At 47.2% G+C, this 21,623-nt stretch overlaps 1 protein-coding gene across 1 annotated transcript in view; it reads left to right on the top strand.

Moving 5' to 3' along the window:
• Positions 1 to 21,623, top strand: part of MOV10L1 (Mov10 like RNA helicase 1) — a 61,403-nt gene that overhangs the window by 33,811 nt on the left and 5,969 nt on the right. The window contains exons 13-21 of the mRNA XM_055560043.1: positions 546 to 637; positions 10,595 to 10,653; positions 11,085 to 11,182; positions 18,801 to 18,909; positions 19,173 to 19,345; positions 19,849 to 19,995; positions 20,459 to 20,580; positions 20,733 to 20,832; positions 20,965 to 21,129. Coding sequence (XP_055416018.1) covers positions 546 to 637; positions 10,595 to 10,653; positions 11,085 to 11,182; positions 18,801 to 18,909; positions 19,173 to 19,345; positions 19,849 to 19,995; positions 20,459 to 20,580; positions 20,733 to 20,832; positions 20,965 to 21,129 — 1,065 coding nt within the window. The remainder of the gene's footprint in view (positions 1 to 545; positions 638 to 10,594; positions 10,654 to 11,084; positions 11,183 to 18,800; positions 18,910 to 19,172; positions 19,346 to 19,848; positions 19,996 to 20,458; positions 20,581 to 20,732; positions 20,833 to 20,964; positions 21,130 to 21,623) is intronic.

Below are 21,623 nucleotides of genomic sequence, written 5' to 3'. Positions count from 1 at the left end.
TGGTGCCTGCGTTTGCTTCTGTCAAGAGCAGGGGCACAGTTAGCCTCATGTCACAGCCCCCAGCTCTTGGGAGAGACCCCGCTGCCTGCTGCTCCTGTCCTCTCAGCTCCTCCTCAGCTCGGGGTTTTCCATCCTGCTCATCTCGGATTGTTACGCAGGATCTAGCTGTGGCTGGAGGGTCCCTAAATTGTTCCCTGTCCCACTGGAAGGGGGTTTCGGAATGCTGTCCATGAGGCACTTTTGTGGTCAGCACACCCTGCGGTTAGTGCTCACTCACTTGTCTGCTTTGGAGGTGGCGGCCTGTCTCCAGCATGCGCTGTCTGAGCCCTAAGGAGAGTGCGCTGGGGGAGGAGTCAGCGGGTGTGCTAGCGGGGCTGGCGGGCAGCGGCACGCTGACGGAGTCTTTTCAGTATTTTTCCACACATTTGAGATACCAGATTTTAGCTCTGATCTATAGGATGGATTTTGATGTTGAGTTGTGACTATGGGTAGAGGATTGTCTAAAGCAAACATAAAGATGAGAAGTAAAATATTTTTCTTTTTAGATTCATGAAGAAGATGTAACTCTTAAACTTAATCCAGAATTTGAACAAGCATATAACTTTGAACCTATGGATGTGGAATTTACATACAACAGGTAATGCTTCAGGGACTCTCCCTGCTGGGGGGGGCTTCTCCGCCTCGCTCGGCCCCTTGACGCCTCAGTGGCCGCACGGGTGCTGCAGCTGGTGCTCCCGCCCCTCTGTGTGCTCGGTGCACGTTTGTAACAGACCAAGCTGCAAACATTTGCACGCCCGTTCCTTCTTGGACCTGAAGGGAGAATCCACACACTCGGTCACCACCGCCACTGCTCCCTCTCACCCCTCGTCACGTGTCACCAGCCACCTCTTCCCTTCCTCCACCAAGCCCCCCACCGTTAGCCGGGATTTTGTGTTTCTCTTCGCTTTTTAAAAGAATAGTCTGTGTCTGTGCACATGCGCACGTGCACGCACGCACACAGGAAGGTGTGTGTGTTGGCTGTAGCTGCTCTGCACTCGCAGCCTGTGGTCTCTGGAGCTGTGTGTGCACCGACGTGAGGTTCACATGCCGGGTCCTCGGCACGCTTGTGCCCCGTGTTCTGCCCCGTCTGTGTGCCGGTTGCGCTGCTGTGGACGCCCACCCCCTCCTCATGCACACACACTCCCGCAGGCTTCCTTGGCTGCACACTTAGGATGGGGGTTGCAGTTGGGGCTGTTCATGCTCCAGTGCTGCACGCGGTGCGAGGAGCGACCCCCAAGGTCACCCTCCCGAAACCTGGTTTCGGGAAACATCTGAATTGGTGCCAGCCTTGTAGGTGTCTGCTGTTTCCTCTATGGTCGTGAGGTGTGTTTCTCTGATGATGTCTGAGGTTAGCGATCTCCCTGTTTGTTGGCCGTAAAGTTCTTTCATCTGTGAAATGCTTGCTCATGTCTTTCATTGAGTAATTTGATTTTTATTATTTGTCAGAGTTCTCGCTGTATTCTTTATATAGACCTTTCTTAGATTCATGCACTACAGATAACTTCTGTGAGTTTGTTACTTGATTTCTCACTTCTTAAAGTATCTTTTGAGTAACAAAAGGTGGTAGTTTTTATAGTGAAATGTACCTGAGCTTTTGTACATTAGTGCGTTTCGTGTCTGGTCTTCCCTGGTGGCTCAGTTGTAAAGAATCTACCTGCAAATGGAGAAGATGCAGTTTTGATCCTTGGGTCGGGAAGATCCCCTGGAGGAGAGAATGGCAACCCACTCCAGTATTGTTGCCTGGGAGATTTCATGGGCAGAGAAGCCTGGCAGGCTGCAGTCCATGGGGTCACAGAGTCAGACAAGACTGTGTGACTGAGCACGCACACATGCTTTTCACATCTGAGGTAAGAGCGCTAGGTGTTTGGAATGCAGCCAGATGGAAACGTCTTGAGGCTGAATGGATGGTGCAGATGTGGAGTCGGCCTCTTGAGGGGTGTTTGCCTGTAAAAGCAGAAAAGACAGGACAAAGAGGCCAGTGAATGAGGAGGCGCCCAGGGTCCAGGGCCCTCCCTTGTTTGTGTGCTGACCAGGAGCACGAGTGACTGGTGGGGACGCGGCTCTGCACGCCGTCTGGAGGCCATGGTCCCTGGGGCAGGGGCACCTCCTCCTCGCTGCTGAGCTGGCACCGCAGGCAGGGTGCTGGTGAGTGGCGGCATCTGAGGGCTTGTTGCTCTGAAACAGGAGGCCTGACGCTCACAGAGGAAGGAGAGGATGTGGATCTGAGTGAGGGGGCGGGCTGGGGGGAGGGAAGAGGCAACATAGCTGCAGCTGGTGTGAGAGGAAGCCGACTGAGGGACACTGATGGGAGGGTGGGTGGGGGCGCTGTCGGATCTGAGCCCAGGAGAGAGAAGGAGCAGGAAGCGGCTCAGAACCCTGGGCGGCTTCTTGACTCAGCATCGTCCGGGTGGGGCGAGAAGGGGGCTGGGCGCCGCCATAGGTGAGTGAGAAAGCCCAGGGGCACTTCTCTGCAGAGAGGTTCTGCTCGCCCCAGATAAGTTTTTGTTTCCTTCTTTTTGTTGTTCTTTTCCCCCCTTTTTTATTCTTTTATCTATTTTCTTTTGGTTTATTTCTTCTTCTTTTTCTCCCAGATAATTTTTTGATGGTTTACATTAAGTTACTGCCCCAAAGAAGAGCAATGTCAAAGAATGTTCAAACTACTGTACAGTTGCACTCATTTCACAAAATCCTTCAAGCTAGGCTTCAGCAGTATATGAACCGACAACTTCCAAGATGTACAAGCTGGGTTTCAGAGAGGCAAAGGAAACAGAGATCAAATTGCAGATATTCGTTGGATCCTGGAGAAAGCAAGGGAGTTGAAGAAAACATCTGTTTCTTCGACTACACTAAAACCTTTGACTCTGTGGATTATAACAAACTGTGGAATATTCCTAAAGAGATGGGAATACCAGACTACCTTACCTGTCTCCTGAGAAACCTCTGTGCAGGTCAAAAAGCAACAGTTAGAACCAGACATGGAACAATGGACTAGTTCAAAATTGGGAAAGGAGTACGTCAAGGCTATATATTGTCACCCTGCTTTATTTAACTTGTATGAAGAGTACGTCATACAGAATGCAGGACTGGAAGAATCACAAGCTGGAATCAAGACTGCTAGCAGAAACCTTAGATATGCCGATGATACCACTCTAATGGCAGAGAATAAAGAGAAACTAAAGAGTCTCTTGATGACTGTGAAGGAGGAGAGTGAAAAAAATGGCTTGAAACTCAATATTCAAAAAACTAAGATTGTGGCGTCCTGTCCCATCACTTCATGGCAAGTTCAGTTCAGTTCAGTCCCTCATTCGTGTCTGACTCTGCGACTCCATGGTCTGCAGCACACCAGGCCTCCCTGTCCATCACCAACTCCCAGAGCTTGCTCAAACTCATGTCCTTCAAGTCAGTGATGCCATCCAACCATCTCATCCTCTGTCATCCCCTTCTCCTCCTGCCTTCAATCTTTCCCAGCATCAGGGTCTTTTCCAGTGAGCCAGTTCTTCACATCAGGTGGCCAAAGTATTGGAGCTTCAGCCTCAGCATCAGTCCTTCCAATTAATATTCAGGACTGATTTCCTTTGGGATTCACTGGTTTGATCTCCTTGCAGTCCAAGGGACTCTCAAGAGTCTTCTCCAACACACAGTTCAAAAGCATTAATTCTTTGGTGCTCAGCTTTCTTTATAGTCCCAACTCTCACATCCATACATGACCACTGGAAAAACCATAGCTTTGACTAGACAGACTTGTCGGCAGAGTTAACATCTCTGCTTTTTAATATGCTGTCTATGTTGGTCATAACTTTCCTTCCAAGGAGCAAGCATCTTTTAATTTCATGGCTACAGTCACCATCTGCAGTGATTTTGGAGCCCAAGAAAATAGTCTGTCACTGTTTCCATTGTTTCACCATCTATTTGCCATGAAGTGATGCCACGATCTTAGTTTTCTGAATGTTGAGTTTTAAGCCAACTTTTTCACTCTCTTTCACTTTCATCAAGAGGCCTTATAGTTCCTCTTTGCTTTCTGCCATAAGGGTAGTGTCATCTGTATATCTGAGGTGATTGATATTTCTCCCAGCAATCTTGATTCCTCCAGCTTGGGTTTCATCCAGCCCAGCATTTCTCATGATGTACTCTGCAGGTAAGTTAAACAAGCAGAGTGACAATATACAGCCTTGATGTACTCCTTTCCCAATTTTGAACCAGTCTGTTGTTCCATGTCCAGTTCTAACTGTTGCTTCTTGACCTGCATACAGATTTCTCAGGAGGCAGGTAAGGTCCAGAAAGAATGAAGAGATGGAGCCAGAGCAAAAACAAAGCCCAGTTTTGGATGTGACTGGTGATGGAAGTAAAGTCTGATGCTCTAAAGAACAGTATTGCATAGGAACCTGGAATGTTAGATCCATGAATCAAGGTAAATTGGAAGTGGTCAAACAGGAGATGGCAAGAGTGAACATTGACATTTTAGGAATCAGTGAACTAAAAAGAATTGGAATGGGCTAATTTAACACAGATGACCATTATATGTACTACTGTGGGCAGGAATCCCTTAGAAGAAATGGAGTAGCCATCATAGTCAACAAAAGAGTCCGAAATGCAGTACTTAGGTGCAGTCTCAAAAACAACAAAAGGATCTGTGTTCATTTCCAAGGCAAACCATTCATTATCACAGTAATCCAAGTCTATGCCCCAACCACTAATGCTGAAGAAGCTGAAGTTGAACAGTTCTATGAAGACCTACAAGACTTTCTAGGACTAACACCCCCCAAAAAATGTGCTTTTCATCATAGGTGACTGGAATGCAAAAGTAGGAAGTCAAGAGATACTTGGAGTAACAGGCAAGTTTGGCCTTGGAGTACAAAATGAAGCAGGGCAAAGGCTAACAGAGTTTTGCCAAGAGAATGCACTGGTCATAGCAAACACCCTTTTCCAGTAACACAAGAGAAGACTCTACACATGGACATCACCAGATGATCAATACCGAAATCAGATTGATTATATTCTTTGCAGCCAAAGATGGAGAAACTTTGTATAGTCAGCAAAAACAAGACCAGGAGCTGACTGTGGCTCAGATCATGAACTCCTTATTGCCAACTTCAGACTGAAATTGAAGAAAGTAGGGAAAACCACTAGGCAATTCAGGTATGACCTAAATCAAATCCCTTACGATTATACACTGGAGGTGAGAAATAGATTCAAGGGATTAGATCTGATACAGTGCCTGAAGAACTAGGGATGGAGGTTCGTGACATTGTACAGGAGGACGCAGGGATCAAGACCATCCCCAAGAAAAAGAAATGCAGAAAGGCAAAGTGGTTGTCTGAGGAGGCCTTACAAATAGCTGTGAAAAGAAGAGAAGCTAAAGGCAAACGAGAAAAGGAAAGATATACCCATCTGAATGCAGAGTTCCAAAGAATAGCCAGGAGAGATAAGACAGCCTTCCTCAAATGATCACTGCACAGAAATACAGGAAAACAATGGAATGGGAAAGACTAGAGATCCCTTCAAGAATATGAGAGATACCAAGGGAACATTTCATGCAAAGATGGGATCAATAAAGGACAGAAATGGTATGGACCTAACAGAAGCAGAAGATACTAAGAAGAGGTAGCAAGAATACACCCAAGAACTATACAAAAAAGATCTTCATGACCCAGGTTAACTACGATGGTGTGATCACTCACCTAGAGCCAGACATCCTGGAAAGTGATGTCAGTGGGCCTTAGGAAGCATCACTATGAACAAAGCTAGTGGAGGTGATGGAATTCCAGTTGAGCTATTTCGCATCCTAAAAGATGATGCTGTGAAAGTGCTGCACTCAATATGCAAGCAAATTTGGAAAACTCAGCAGTGGCCACAGGACTGGAAAAGGTCCGTTTTCATTCTGATTGGAAAGAAAGGCAATGGCAAAGAAGGTTCAAACTATTGCACAGTTGCACTCATCTCACGTGCTAGCAAAGTAATGCTCAGTATTCTCCCAGTGAGGTTTCAACGGTACATGAACTGAGAACTTCCAGATGTTCAAGCTGGATTTAGAAAAGGCAGAGGAACCAGAGATCAACTTGCCAACATCTGTTGGATCATGGAAAAAGCAAGAGAGTTCCAGAAAAGCATCTACTTCTGCTTTATTTACCACGCCAAAGCCTTTGACTGCGTGGATCACAAAAACTGTGGAAAGTTCTTAAAGAGGTGGGAATACCAGACCACCTTTCCTGTCTCCTGAGAAATCTGTATGCAGGTCAGGAAGCAACAGTTAGAACTGGACATGGAACAACAGACTGGTTCCAAATAGGAAAAGGAGTACATCAAGGCTGTATATTGTCACCCTGCTTATTTAACTTATATGCAGAGTACATCATGAGAAACGCTGGACTGGAAGAAGCACGAGCTGGAATCAAGATTGCCAGGAGAAATATCAATAATCTCAGATACGCAGATCACACTACCCTTATGGCAGAAAGCAAAGAGGAACTGAAGAGCCTCTTGATGAAAGTGAAAGAGGAGAGTGAAAAAGTTGGCTTAAATCTCAACATTCAGAAAACGATGATCATGGCATCCATTCCCATCACTTCATGGCAAATAGATGGGGAAACGGTGGAAACAGTGTCAGATTTTAGGACAGGGAAGCCTGGCATGCTGCAGTCCATGGGTTTGCAAGGAGTTGGACATAACTTAGCGACTGAACAACAGCAACAAATTAAGTTACTCAAAATCAGATCATTTCACACTTCAGAAAATCTGTATTTCCTACTTGTTTTGAAAAATGAGAGGATGGACGACACGGCAGTGCAGCAGGTGAGACAGAACCAGGAGGCCAGGCCTCTCAATGCACAGATGGTCCCCCCCTTATGCTCCTTTGCAAGTATTTTTCCTCCTTAAAAAAGTAGGTTTACTGAGATACAATGATCATAAAATGTTATGCCAGTTTCAAGTGTACAGTTTCATGATTTTGACGTTTGGATGCCCGTTGGATCCATCCTCACAGTGAAGACCGCAGTGGGTCTGGCTCCGCAGGCGTTTCCTGGTGCCCTGTCCTGCCTTGTCTGTGCCCCAGTGCCCAGTCTCCAGAGGCTCGTTTTCCTTTCATAGAATTTACGTTAATTGGAAACATATAGGACCTACTCTTTTTTGCCTGGTGTCTTTCACTCAGCTAATTATCTTGAGATTCAGCCTTACTTTTGCATGAATTCATTCCTTTTTATGAGTAATATTCCCTTATAAGATCATACCCTGGCTCACTAATCCAGGCACCTGTGGTTGGACACTGGCTTGTTTGCTGATCGTGGTGGCCGTCACAGATGAAGCTGCTGTGAGCATCATGCCTGAGGGCCCGTGTGGACAGGCGTTTTCCCTTCCCTTGGGTAAGCGCCTGGCAGTGTCATGGCTGTGTACAGCGGCTGGTGCACACTGGGCATCCAGAGACACTGCCAGGCCCTCCTCCAGCGGCTGCCGTGCCTGTGCCCACCAGCGTGTGTGAGGCTCCACTTGCCCCACGAGCTCGCAGCCCCTGGGCGGTCAGTCTTGCTGCTTGTGGTGGTGTGAGCTGTGCTGCGGGGCTCCTGTGGGCTCAGCGGTCCTTGCTCTGATGACCAACACTTGCTGGCATCACTTGGCCTTGGTGAGAGCGCCTGCTCTGGTCTATGGGTCACAGCCTCCATCATCTGCTTTATTTTTGTTCGTCTGGAGAATTGTTCACATATTCTCAGTGCAAGTCCTTTATGAGGTGTGTTTTTTGCAAGTGTTTTCTCAGACTGTGGCTTGTGTCCTCATTGTTTTTAGTGGTGCCTTTTGAAGAGCAGAAATTCTTAATTTTGATGACGTTCGGTGTACCAGTTTTTCTTTGATGGACAGTGGTTTCATGACACGTTTAATAAGTCTGCCAAACTCAAGGTCATAAGGGTTTTCTCCTGTTTTTTTCTATAATAGAAATTTTACAGCTTGAAGCTTTGTATTTATGGCTATGACCTATTTCGTTTTTACAGATGATGCAAGGTATGGGTTGACCAGGGGCAGAGGGTGTCCACCTGTCCCAGCACCGTTTGTTGAAAAGACAGACTGTCCTTTGTCCAATGAGTGACCTTGTCACCTTTTTGAAAGCCAGTTGGCCTGTGCCTGTGGATCTGCTCCTAAGCTCTCTGTTCTGCTCCACGGATGCGTGTGTCTGTCTCGCAGCCACACCACAGAGTCTCTTCCTGGTGCCCTCGTGGTAGGTTGTAGAGTCGAGGGGACAGCCTCCAGTGAGTCCGTCTTCTGCAGAATGGCACTGTCCTACATGTTGGCATTCCTTGGGGATTTTAGATTCAGCCCGTCAGTTTCTACAGCTGCCTGTTGAGATTTTGGTCAGGATGGCCTGATGGACCCTTTAGGTCCACTTCAGGGACAGCAGGCATCTTGCTTTACTTGGAGCAGAGTTGATTTACAGGACTGCGTTCGTCTCCAGTGCACAGCGAAGTGATGAAGTCACGTGTTTCTTTCAGATCCCCTTCCATTCTAGGTTATCGCAGTGCCCTTTCGGCCTCAATCCCGTGCTCATGCCCGCTCCTTCCTGCCTATTAAAGCCTTCTGTTTTGAGCAGCTCCTCACGCTCCTTTGTGTCTGCGGTTTGGGCTGCCTGACTGCCTGATTGTAATCACTTTTTGCTCTAATAAACTTAAAATTTTTAACATGTCTCAGTTTATCTTTTAACTGTTTTGAATAAATTTCATAGGAGTGAGTCTTCACCATTGGTTACTTCCCTTTAAAATTTTTTTATTTATTTTTGGCTGTGCTGGGTCTTTGCTGCTGAGCTCAGGCTGTCTCTAGTCGGGGTGAGTGGGGGCTGCTCTCTGGTTGTGGTGCTGCAGGCTTCTCATTGCAGTGGCCTCTCTGTAGAGCACAGGTTTTAGGCTCAAGGGCTCAGTAGTTGAGGTGCATGGACTTAGTTGCCCCACGGCATGTGGGATCTTCCTGGGCCAGGGATCGAACCAGTGTCCCCTGCATTGCAAGGCAGACTCTTAACCAGTGATCCACTCGGGAAGCTGAAAGTTACTAGATTGGTGCAAACATGATTGCAGTTTCAGACTGTAAATTTTAAATCATTATGACTAGACTCAAACACATCTTTATTAGTCGAAATAGGAACCGTTACAATCAACACATGTTTGCCAGCGAGAAATAAGTTTGTTTATTCCTGTAGTGCAAAAATCCATTCTTCGGGATCTTGAACTCTTAGAAAGCATTTTCTGCTTCCTCTTGGTTGTGGAAGTGTTTTCCCTGCAAAAAGTTACCAAGATGCTTGAAGAAGACGTAGTTGGTTGGCAAGAGGTCTGGTGAAAATGGCAGATGAGGCAAAACTTTGCAGCCCAATTCATTCAACTTTTGAAGCACTGGTTGTATGACATGTGAGGGCATTGTCGTGGAGAACTGGGCCCTTTCTGTTGACCAATAGCAGCTGCAGGCATTACAGTTTCTGGTGCATCTCATCCATTTGCTGAGCATACTTCTCAGCTGTAATGGTTTAGCCAGGATTTGGAAAGCTGTAGTGGATCAGACGGGCAGCAGATGACAAAACAGTGACCATGACCTGTTTTGGTGCAAGTTTGGCTTTGGGAATTGCTCTGGAGCTTCTTGGTCCAGCCACTGAGCTGGTCATTGCCGGTTGTCATATAAAATCTACGTTTTGTCACATATCACAATCTGACCGGGAAATGGTGTGTTGTTGCTGTGTACAGTAAGAAAACGACACTTCAGAACGATGATTTTGATTTTCAGTCAGCTCATAAGGCACCCACTTACCAGTCTTTTTCACCTTTCCAATTTGCTTCAAGTGCCGAACAACCACACAGTGGTCGACATTGAGATCTTTGGCAGCTTCTCGTGCGGTTGTAAGAGGAGCGGCTTCAATGATTGTTCTCAGTTGGTCGTTGTCAGCTTTGATGGCCAGCCGCTGTGCTCCCCATCTTCAAAGCTCTCATCTCTTTTGTAAAACTTCTTGAACCACGACTGCGCTGTACATTCGTTAACATTCCTAGACCAAGTGAGCTGTTGATGTCATGAGTAGTCTCAGCTGCTTTATGACCCATTCTGAACTTGAATAAGAAAGTTGCTCAAATGTGCTTTTTGTCAAACATTATTTCCTTAATCTAAAATAAATACAAGTAGTAAGTCAGTAACAAAAAAGACATAAAGCGAGAAATGTTCATTAAAATGATGTATAACATAACTGCATTTATTTGAGAATGTGTTCCAGTATCAAATGGCAAAGTTCAACAGTGCAAAACCAAAATTACTTTTTCACCAACCTAATACTTTACTACTGATGCAGCATTGTTGCTACCTTTCTGACACTTTATAGGCTCTATTTTCTTTTTTTTCTCCTTGTTCACTTTATACATTAAAATAGAGATAGTCCCAGAAGGGAAGGCATCCCTGCGACCCTGACGCGTTTGAGGTTTTCCTGGTGAACTCTGGGCACGCTGGTGGCGGCCTCATGGCTGGCGGGCTGCTGTGCTCCCAGCCGGGGCTCTGGGCGCCAGTCTGCTGAGGCGCCCGGCGCTGACCCGTGTTGCTTTCTCCTCCGCAGGACCACCAGCAGACGGTGCCACTTTGCACTTGAACAGGTCATCCACTTGGGGGTAAAAGGTACTACTTTGTGGGGATGATGGTGTTATATGTTCCTGGAGTATTTTAGAAGCTTCCTGTAGAATTTTGTGTAAATCAGTTTCTTCAGCCGTACATTAGAAGTGAATGGAAATTCTGATAGCCAGTGTTTTTTCTGTTGGGGAGGTTCAGTGTTTTCTGACAATTTCAAGTATGTAGAAATAGCACGCTTAAATTATTAACAATAAAATGATTGTACTCTGCCTCCCCATCTCAATATCACTCGTTTGTGTGCTACAATGAACAAGAAAATGGCAGGGTGGCACGGAACGTGCGGTGATGGCGTTACGCTGCGGCTGAGGAGCGGCCCCGGAGCAGGGAGCAGAGGGGTACACAGGCATGCATGTCTTCTCTCTTCGCCTTTCTAAGCTTCTCAGTAATATCTGCCTTCTCGTGCTGTCTTGTTTTAAAAGTGTTGTTTCCAGAAGAAATCATTTTACAGCCTCCCCAGGTGACATGGAACTGGACCCATGCGCAAGACACCACAAGGGACGGACAGTCCACCTCCAAGGTACTGCTTGATATTGTAAATAGATGATAGTTTCCTCTCGGTTCACTGGCGCATCAGAGGAGCGTAGTGAGTGCAGTTCACAAGCAGCCCCACATCGCAGTGAAAGTGAAGCCAGTCACTGGAGTCTGCACCGTCACGTGTGGGCTGCTGCCAGCCGCAGTAGACTAAGCAGGGAAAAGGGAGGCAAGGAGACATCGTGTGAGCACGTGGTCTTATTTTTTTGTTTGTTCGTTTGTTTTTATTTACTTTTTAATTTTTTAATTGAAAGCTAATTGCTTTACAGAATTTTGTGGTTTTCTATCATTCATAAACAAGAATCAGCCATAGGCACACCCACGTCCCCTGCCTCCCATCTCCCTCCCCACCCCACCCTCCCGCCTGTCGCAGGGCCCCTGTTTGAGTTCCCTGAGTCATACAGCGAATTCCCATTGCCTATCTGTCTTACATACGGTATTGGGAATTTCCATGTTACTCTCTCCATACATCTCCCCTTCTTCCTCAACTCTTCCCACTGTGTCCATAGGTTCATAGCTCTTTCTCTGAAAGAGAAATTAAGGAATCAATCCCATTCACCATTGCAACAAAAAGAATTAATATCTAGGAATAAACTTACCTAAGGTGAAAACAGACCTGTATACAGAAAACTATAAGACACTGATGAAGGAAATCAGTTCAGTCCAGTTGCTCAGTCGTGTCTGACTCTTTGCGACCCCATGAACCGCAGCACGCCAGGCCTCTCTGTCCATCACCAAGTCCCGGAGTTCACTCAAACCCATGTCCATCGAGTCAGTGATGCCATCCAACCATCTCATCCTCTGTCGTCCCCTTCTCCTCCTGCCCTCAATGTTTCGCGGCATCAGGGTCTTTTCAAATGAGTCAGTTCTTTGCATCAGGTGGCCAAAGGATTGGAGTTTGACCTTCAGCATCAGTCCTTCCAATGAATATTCAGGACTGATTTCCTTTAGGATGGACTGGTTGGATCTCCTTGCAGTCCAAGGGACTCTCAAGAGTCTTCTCCAACACCACAGTTCAAAAGCATCAATTCTTGAGCACTCAGCTTTATTTACAGTCCAACTCTCACATCCATACATGACCACTGGAAAAACCGTAACTTTCACTAGATGGACCTTTGTTGGCAAAGTAATGTCTCTGCTTTTTAATATGCTGTCTAGGTTGGTCATAACTTTCCTTCCAAGGAATAAGTGTCTTTTAATTTCATGTCTGCAATCACCATCTGCAGTGATTTTGGAGCCCAGAAAAATAAAGTCTGTCACTGTTTCCACCATTTCCCTATCTATTTGCCATGAAGCGATGAGACTGGATGATGCCATGATCTTTGTTTTCTGAATGTTGAGCTTTAAGCCAACTTTTTCCACTCTCCTCTTTCATTTTCATCAAGAGGCTCTTTAGTTCTTCTTCACTTTCCGCCATAAGGGTGGTGTCATCTGCCCATCTGAGGTTATTGATATTGCTCCCGGCAATCTTGATTCCAGCTTGTGCTTCCTTCAGCCCGGCATTTCTCATGATGTACTCTGCAGGTAAGTTAAGCAGGGTAACAATATACAGCCTTGGCGTACTCCTTTTCCTATTTGGAACCAGTCTGTTGTTCCATGTCCAGTTCTAACTGTTGCTTCCTGACCTGCATACAGATTTCTCAGGAGGCAGGTCAAGTGGTCTGGTATTCCCACCTCTTTAAGAATTTTCCACAGTTTGTTGTGATCTGAACAGTCAAAGGCTTTGGCATAGTCAATAAAGCAGAAATAGATGTTTTTCTGAAACTCTCTTGCTTTTTCAATGATCCAGCAGTTGTAGGCAATTTGATCTCTGGGTTCCTCTGCCTTTTGTAAAACCAGCTTGAACATCAGGAAGTTCACGGTTCACGTACTGTTGAAGCCAAGATTGGAGAATTTTGAGCATTACTTTACTAGCGTGTGAGATGAGTGCAATTGTGCGGTAGTTTGAGCATTCTTTGGCATTGCCTTTCTTTGGGATTGGAATGAAAACTGACCTTTTCCAGTCCTGTGGCCACTGCTGAGTTTCCCAAATTTGCTTGCATATTGAGTGCAGCACTTTCACAGCATCATCTTTTAGGATGCGAAATAGCTCAACTGGAATTCCATCACCTCTACTAGCTTTGTTCGTAGTGATGCTTCCTAAGGCCCATTGACATCACATTCCAGGATGTCTGGCTCTAGGTGAGTGATCACGCCATCATGATTATCTGGGTTGTGAAGATCTTTTTTTGTACAGTTCTTCTGTCTATTCTTGCCATCTCTTCTTAGTATCTTCTGCTTCTGTTAGGTCCATACCATTTCTGTCCTTTATTGTTCCCATCTTTGCATGAAATGTTCCCTTGGTATCTCTCATTTTCTTGAAGAGATCTCTAGTCTTTCCCATTCTATTGTTTTCCTGTATTTCTGTGCATTGATCACTTAGGAAGGCTTTCTTATTTCTACTTGTTATTCTTTGGAACTCTGCATTCAGATGGGTATATCTTTCCTTTTCTCTTCTGCCTTTGGCTTCTCTTCTTTTCACTGCTATTTGTAAGACCTCCTCAGACAACCACTTTGCCTTTCTGCATTTCTTTTTCTTGGGGATGGTCTTACTCCCTGCCTCCTGTACAATGTCTTGAACCTCCGTCTACAGTTCTTTAGGCGCTCTGTGTGTCAGATCTCATCCCTTGAATCTGTTTGTCACTTCCAGTGTATAATTGTAAGAGATTTGATTTAGGTCATACCTGAATGTCCTAGTGGTTTTCCTTCCTTTCTTCAATTTAAGTGTGAATTTGGCAATAAGGAGTTTGTGATCTGAGCCACAGTCAACTCCCGGTCTTACTTATGCTGACTATGTAGAGCTATAACTAAAACCATATGTAAAGATAAACTCAAAATGGATTAAAGACCTAAACATAAGACCAGAAACTATTAAACTCTTTGTGGAGAACATAGGCAAAACACTTGATGACATAAATCGAAGCAAGATCTTCTATGACCCATCTCTTAGAGCAATGGAAATATAAACAAAAATGAACAAGTGGGACCTAATTAAACTTGAAAGCTTTTGCACAGCAAAGGAAACCACAAGCAAGGTGAAAAGACAACCCTCAGAATCAGAGAAAATAATAGCAATGGAAACAAGTGATAAATAATTAATTTCAAAAATACACAAGCAGCTCATAGAACTCAATACCAGAAAAGCAAACAAGCGAATCAAAAGGTGGGAAAGGGACCCAAAGAGACATTTCTCCAAAGAAGACATACAGATGGCTAACAAGCACGTGAAAAGACGCTCAACATCAGTCATTATTACAGAAATGCAAATCAAGACCACAGTGAGATACACCTCACACCAGTCAGAATGAGCATGATCAAAAAGTCTACAAACAGTTAATGCTGGAGAGGGTGTGGAGAAAAGGGAACACTCTTGGATTGCTGGTGGGAATGTAAAATGATGGAAGATGGTATGGAGACTCCTTAGAAAACTAGGAATAAAACCACCATATGACCCAGCAATCCTACTCCTAGGCATATATCCCGAGGAACTCAAAACTGAAAAGACACATGAATCCCAGTGTTCATTCCAGCACTATCTACAATAGCTACAACATAGAAGCGACCTAGATGTCCGTCGAGGGATGAATGGATAAAGAAGCTGTGGTACATATACACAATGGAGTACTGCTAGGCCATAGAAAGGAACGCATCTGAATCTGCTCTAATGAGGTGGATGAACCAGAGCCTACTATACAGAGTGAAGTCAGAAAGAGAAATATAAGTATCATATACTGACACACATATATGGAATCTGAAGAGATGGCACCGATGAATTTACTTTCAGGGCAGCAGTGGAGAAACAGACATAGAGAACAGACCTGTGGACACAGTGGGAGGGGAGGAGGGGGACGGGGAGATGTACGGAGAGACCAACATGGAAATTCACAATACCATACGTGAGACAGATAGGCAACAGGAATTTGCTGTGTGACTCCGGGAACTGAAGCAGAGGCTCTGCCACAGGAGGGAGGGTGGGGTGGGGCGGGAGATGGGAGGCAGGGGACATGGGTGTGCCCAAGGCTGATTCTTGTTCATGTATGACAGAAAAGCACAAAAATTTTACTTCTTCTCCGATCTGGATTCCTTCTATTTCTTTTTCTTCTCTAATTGTCGTATGTAGGACTTCCAGGACTATTTTGAATAATTGTGGTAAGAGTGGACACCCTTTTCTCATTCCTGATCTTGGAGTGCTTTTAGTTTTTCACCATTGAGAATAATGTTTGCTGTGGGCTTTTCATATATAGCCTTTACCATGTTGAGGTAGGTTCCTTCTATGCCCCTTTTTTGGAGCATTTTTATCATAAATGGATGCTGAATTTTGTCAAAGGCTTTTTCTGCATCTTTTGAGATGATCATATGGTTTTTATCTTTCAATTTGTTGATATGGTATATCACGCTGATTGATGTACGTATATTGAAGAATCCTTGCATCCCTGGAATAAACCCAACTTGATCATGGTATATGAGCTTTTTAATGTGTTCTGTTTAAAAATTCTGTTTGCTAGAATTTGTTGAGAATTTTTGCATCTATGTTCATCAGTGATACTGGCATGTAATTTTCTTTTTTTGTCTTGTCTTTACCTGGTTTTAGTATCAGGGTGATTGTGGCCTCATAGAATGAGTTTGGAAGTATTCCTTCCTCTGCAATTTTTTGGAAGAGTTTCAGAAAAATAGGCATTAGCTCTTCTCTAAATGTTTGATAGAATTGCCCTGTGAAGCCATTGGCCCTGGGCTTTTGTTTTTTGGGAGCTTTTTGATCACTGTTTCGATTTCAGCGTTTGTAATTGGGTTGTTCATAATTTCTGTTTCTTCCTGGTTCAGTCTTGGGAGGTCGATCTTCTCTACGTACCTGTCCATTTCCTCTAGGTTGTCCATTTTACTAATATATAGTTGCTCATAATATTCTCTTATGATCCTTTGTATTTCTGTTGTCTGTTATAACCTCTCCTTTTTCATTTCTAATTTTGTTGATTTCATTTTTCTCCCTTTTTTTCTTGATGAGTCTGGCTAGTCGTTTGTCAATTTTGTTAATCTTCTCCAAGAACCAGTTTTTAGTTTTATTAATCTTTGCTCCGTAGTTTTAAGTTACATGGTTTTTGTGTACACGCAGGCACGTTTTTATCATTACACATGCATAGAAGACTTCCGAAAGTGCTGCACACCAAGAACATCATTCTTTTGTGACCTTTGTGCAGGTTACAAGGGTATTTTTTAATGTACAATCAGTAGGTCCATAGATACGTATTATGTGCCAGGTATTGTTCTAGGCTCTACATTTTATTTTCAAGAGTAAAATAGAAGTGGTTTTATTTATCATTGTATTTCCATTAATAAGAAAAGCCCTTCATGCCACAGGTTACAGCTTGTAACTTATAATTCTGTGCTGTTGGAATTTGCTTTTTTGAGCATGCTTTGACTTTATAGTAAATACAAATTTTTAAATTATATCTGACATGTATAAACGTTTTTACTACTTTGTAGCCCCTCTCCAAAAATGGAGAAATGATACCTTTAGAATGCCTACGCAACCACAAAAATTCTCTAAAGGTTTCCATTAAAATCATTTGCTATGTAACTGGTAGTTGAATTCAGTTTTGCTCTGAAAAATAGAAAGAGGTCTTCATTGAACAAAGATGCAGTGCCATCTGCAGAACTGTTTCACCTCATTTCCTGGCACCCCCCACTGCCCGGTTCCCAGCAAGTATTGCTGTTGTGTGGCTCACAGTCCTGAGGAGCTGAATCCCAGCACCTTAAATACAGAGCATTGTCCTCTTACAGATTAGCCAGGTTGCAGACAAAGCACCCAGCCAAGGTGGAATTGCAGGGAGTGGATTTACCTTCCCACCTAAATGATTAAAAATCAGACAGAATATGTGAAGCAGCAGGTTCAGACCTTGGGCAGTGATTCCTGAGAGAAGAAACGAGAAGCGGCCACTGTGGTCACCCCAGCCCCTGCCACCAGCCTTCAGAGCCCCAGGCCAGGGAGCCCAGAGCCAGAGCCCATGTCTGCCTCGTGGAGGAGGCAGCGTTTTCCCTAAATGGCCAGTTGTGTGTTTTGATCGACTTCAAATGGAGATGGGATTGGGAAAGATACTGCTTCTGTGAAAATACCCCCTTTTCGCCGTTAGTGGTACACTCATTCAGCTCTGATCTTCATATTCCAGTAAGTTATTTTGTTCTCACTGTTAAACAAAAAAAAGAACACAAAAAGCCTTGCCCAGGACTTCCCTGGTGGTCCAGTGGTTAAGATTCTATGCTCCCAATGCAGGGGGCCCGGGCTCAGTGTTAGTTGTTAGGGAAACACACAGCCACAGTGAGACCCCACCACATGCCTGTTAACGTGGCTACACCCTGGGGCCAAGGGAGCCTCACTGCACTCGCTGGTGGGAACACAGACCTGACTGGACACAGAGGATGAGTGCCTGAGCAGGAGGTCACCCGTAGCATGCAGGGCAGGCGTCTCCCCGGGGGCAGTGGGAGTATGTGCACAGCAGCCTCCCTTGCAATGGCCCAACCTCAGCAACAGTCCCCGTCCATCCGCGGACGGTAGGCCAGCAGTCAGTCTGTTCTCACCATGAATGTCTTCTCAGCAAGAAAGAGGGTAACATCTGCGTACACACCGCCCAAAGAGGTCTCCAGACCTGTTGCTCTGTGTGGAGATGTCGGAAAGCCTGCGTCTGTGCCTTTCTGTGACTAGAACATTCTGGAAGATGCACGTCAGGCTGCAGCAGCAGGAGGGTGTATGGGGTGCTTGGGGATTGAGAAGCAGACTTGCTTTTTGTGGTGATGGGTTCACAGGCGTGCGTGTGTCCAGACCTGTGCAGTTACATGCTTTGGAGGCCCGCTCCTTACTGTGGGTCAGTTTTCCGTAAAACTGAGGTGATGCTGGGAGGGTGGATTGCTGTGATATCTTGGACTAAAATTTGATAAAAGGTAAAAACTTTTCCGTGTGAAAGCCTGTATAGAAACTTTGCTTTGGGAGTCTACGCCGTGACAGTAATCAGGTGGCTGCAGCAGCGTGCATGTGCAGAGCTGCTCGTTGCCACGCTGCTGACGATGGGAGATCTGGAAACCGTTCCGTTGGTCCAGGTCAGATTCAGTGTATGTTTAAAAACCAGTTTATGTGCACAACCAGTTCCTTAGCACAATCCTGACCCAGTAGACGAGGGAGCAGCCCCCGGGCCGCCTCGTACCCAGGAGGCAGGTGAGCGTCTGCCTGGGGCCCAGTCCTTGCCGAGCTCACGGGGCCCCTTCACACATGGAGAGGACCTGAGGCCCCGGGGAGCAAGGGCCGTGCCTGTGGTCAGCCCTTGCGGGTTCTCCTCGCAGATGAGCAGGCTCCACAGGAAGAGCAGACATCCTGGACTCAAGGAGAATATAGTCCTTTTTAGCAGTTTTTATTAGATATTCTGCATTCTTGTTCCATCTGAAAGGGATGACCTGTGATCTGTGCAGAGAGCTGTTAATAAAACAAGCATTTGATGATGGTTTACATTCACACTTTAAACCTGCGTGAACACAAGCCTTTCTTTTTAAGCAATTTTTTTGGTGTGATTTTTTTCTAGAATAGGAAAGCTGTGAAGGACCAAACGAAGCATGCCCCAGAGGAGCACCAGGCAGGTGCCCAGGACACACCAGTGCCACGGGCCTTCACCACAGAGATCAGCAGGCTGGGTGAGTCTGGGACCAGGCTGGCTCCCGCAGGCCTGGAGGGAAGACGTCTGGGGCTGCTCTGGGACACACGCTCTGGCCTTGATGGTGGCTGTTCTTGTCCACCTGTTAACCACAACATCTGACACCTTGGTGACACGTACAAGTGAAATGGGGCGTGGCGAGTGGCCTGGGCTTCTGCAGTCAGCCAGCTGTCCTGGTGAGTGATGCTGATTGGGTCTTGAAGGGCCCTGCCTGTGGCCACTGACCGTCTCTCCCTGGTGCAGTCAGTGGGTCCCCGAAGGCAAGAGAAAAGGAGTTTTTCAACCCCATGCTCAACGAGAACCAGAAGCTGGCGGTGAGGAGGATCCTGAGCGGAGACTGCCGCCCGATCCCCTACGTGCTCTTCGGGCCTCCGGGGACGGGGAAGACGGTGACCATCATAGAGGCCATCCTGCAGGTACCGGCCAGGCAGTGTCGCGGGAGACAGAGCCTCGTGCTCTGGTGTCAGGACGTGTTAGTGCAGACCTTGAGGTCAGAGCGCGGGAAACAGCTCAGAAAGTCTCATTGGCTTTACATGTAGCCGTTTGCCGTGTGGCTGTAGGGCTGCTGAGAGCTGGTGTCCTCAGTTTAGGAAGGAGTTGCTTCATTTCAAAACGGGCAGCTGCAGATGTTTCCGGTGCCTCAGTCTAGATTGAAACTGAGTTTGTGGAAAGACAGGGTGTGCTCCGTGTCCTGCATCGCTGGGGACCCGGCTTGACCCACAGGCACCCAGACTGCTGCAAGGTTTCCCAGGGTCCCGCCCGGGCACTTCAGGGCCTGGGAGACACGATGGCAGGGCCAGGGCTGTGGCCACGAGGGGTGACGTGGGCCAGGCAGCAGGTCTGTGTCCTGAGCCCTCGTCGGGGGGCTTGGAGCTGGCTCCTCACCATTCTGCCTTTACCTTCCATGTGTCTGGGGAAGGTCTTCCATGCTCTGCCGGACAGCCGGATCCTGGTGTGCGCGCCCTCCAACAGCGCGGCCGACCTTGTGTGCCTGCGGCTGCACGAGAGCCGAGCGCTGCGTCTGGGCACCATGGTCCGCGTGAATGCCACCTGCAGGTTCGAGGAGGTGAGCACCCCCCCGGCCCCGTGCGCCCCGCCAGAGGACACAGGAGGGCCGCTTCCATGCTGGTGTCCAGTGGCGGCTGGGAAGCCCCAGCTCTGTGAGGCAACGACACTCCTGCTCGCCTCCCGCAGATGTGTACTTGCCTTTTGGTTCTGTTCTGTTGGTTTGCTATAAAGGTTTCCAGTTTGGTCAGCAAAAAAGATTAGAAAGCATGTGCAGTTGTTTTGGGGAAGGATCTGCAGGATTCTCTTGTTATATTCACAGTTCTAGCATCTGTAAGACATGGATTATGTTGATAAGAAAACTTAAGATGTTTTGATTTAAGAGAACAATCTTACACCATTACGTAGTCCAGCTAAAAAGGGGCAACAGGACAGGCTTACTGTTGAGAATTCCGTTCTGCTTTGTGATTACATCCAGTTTAAAGAATCACTCAGTAACCTTAAGGGTGGCCTGTCCCCCGCAGAGCATCACAGAAGCCATCAGGCCATACTGCAGAGACGGGGAAGACGTCTGGAAGGCCTCTCGCTTTAGGGTGGTCATCACCACGTGCAGCAGCGCAGGGCTCTTCTACCAGATAGGCTTGAGGTGGGAGCTCAAGGCTTGGGGCTCCCTGGGCGGAGGCAGGGCAGCGTGCAGTGTGGGGGAGGGTTGGAGGTGCCCGGGCTCCCAGGCCGCGAGGCGAAGCCTTGCGGGCAGGACACTCAAGCAGGAGTGACCCTGGGACGCGTCTGCTGCAGAGTCGGACACTTCACGCACGTGTTTGTGGATGAAGCGGGCCAGGCGAGTGAGCCCGAGTGCCTCATCCCCCTGGGGCTGGTCTCGGATGTCAGCGGCCAGGTGAGGCCCAAGCGCCGCTGCCACCCCGGCCTCGGTCCCTGCCCACATGCCCCTCCACACACCAGGGGCCGGGGCAGCTGTCTGCCTTCCTCACCTGTGAGACACACTGAGAGCTGCCCGTTTGTGCTGTAGATCGTCCTGGCTGGAGACCCCATGCAGCTGGGACCAGTCATCAAGTCCAGACTTGCCATGGCCTATGGGCTGAACGTCTCCATGCTGGAGAGACTCATGTCCCGACCAGCGTACCTGCGTGATGAGGATGCTTTTGGGGCCTGCGGCGCCTACAACCCCTTGTTGGTGAGCTCAGACCCACATGCTCTTCAGTCAGACTGGATCAGAGGGGCCAACGGGGAGGTCACCTCTCTTGTGTCCCTGAGTCACAGCTGGGGGCAGAGGCCACCACCGAGGTGCACCTGAGGCGCCTTCAAGCCCACTGTCCTGGGAGCTCAGGAACTGCTTCCTGGGCCCCTTGAGGGGCTTCCTGAGGGGTCAGCCCTTCCCAGCAGCTCCAGCCCGTGACTAGGACCGCTGCAGACCGTGACGCTATGGGAAATGGGAAGGAGCTTTGTAAGTTTCCCTGGAGGAGAAGGCAGCGTGTCTGCGGTCTCCTGAGGTGCCAGGTGGAGTGCGGTTCCTGGTTCTTGGCGGCTCTCTGACAGCACCGAGGCGCAGACCTTGGCATCTGCGTTTCAGGAGCCCCAGCACCTGGACTCCCCAGCGCACAGACAAGAGGAGGTTCCCCTCTGGACTCGGAACAGAAAACCAGGCGCAGGGACCATGGGCGATGGTCA

Source organism: Bubalus kerabau, chromosome 1 (assembly GCF_029407905.1).
Source record: "Bubalus kerabau isolate K-KA32 ecotype Philippines breed swamp buffalo chromosome 1, PCC_UOA_SB_1v2, whole genome shotgun sequence".
Lineage (NCBI taxonomy): Eukaryota > Metazoa > Chordata > Mammalia > Artiodactyla > Bovidae > Bubalus > Bubalus kerabau.
This window is presented reverse-complemented; position numbering and strand designations above follow the sequence as displayed.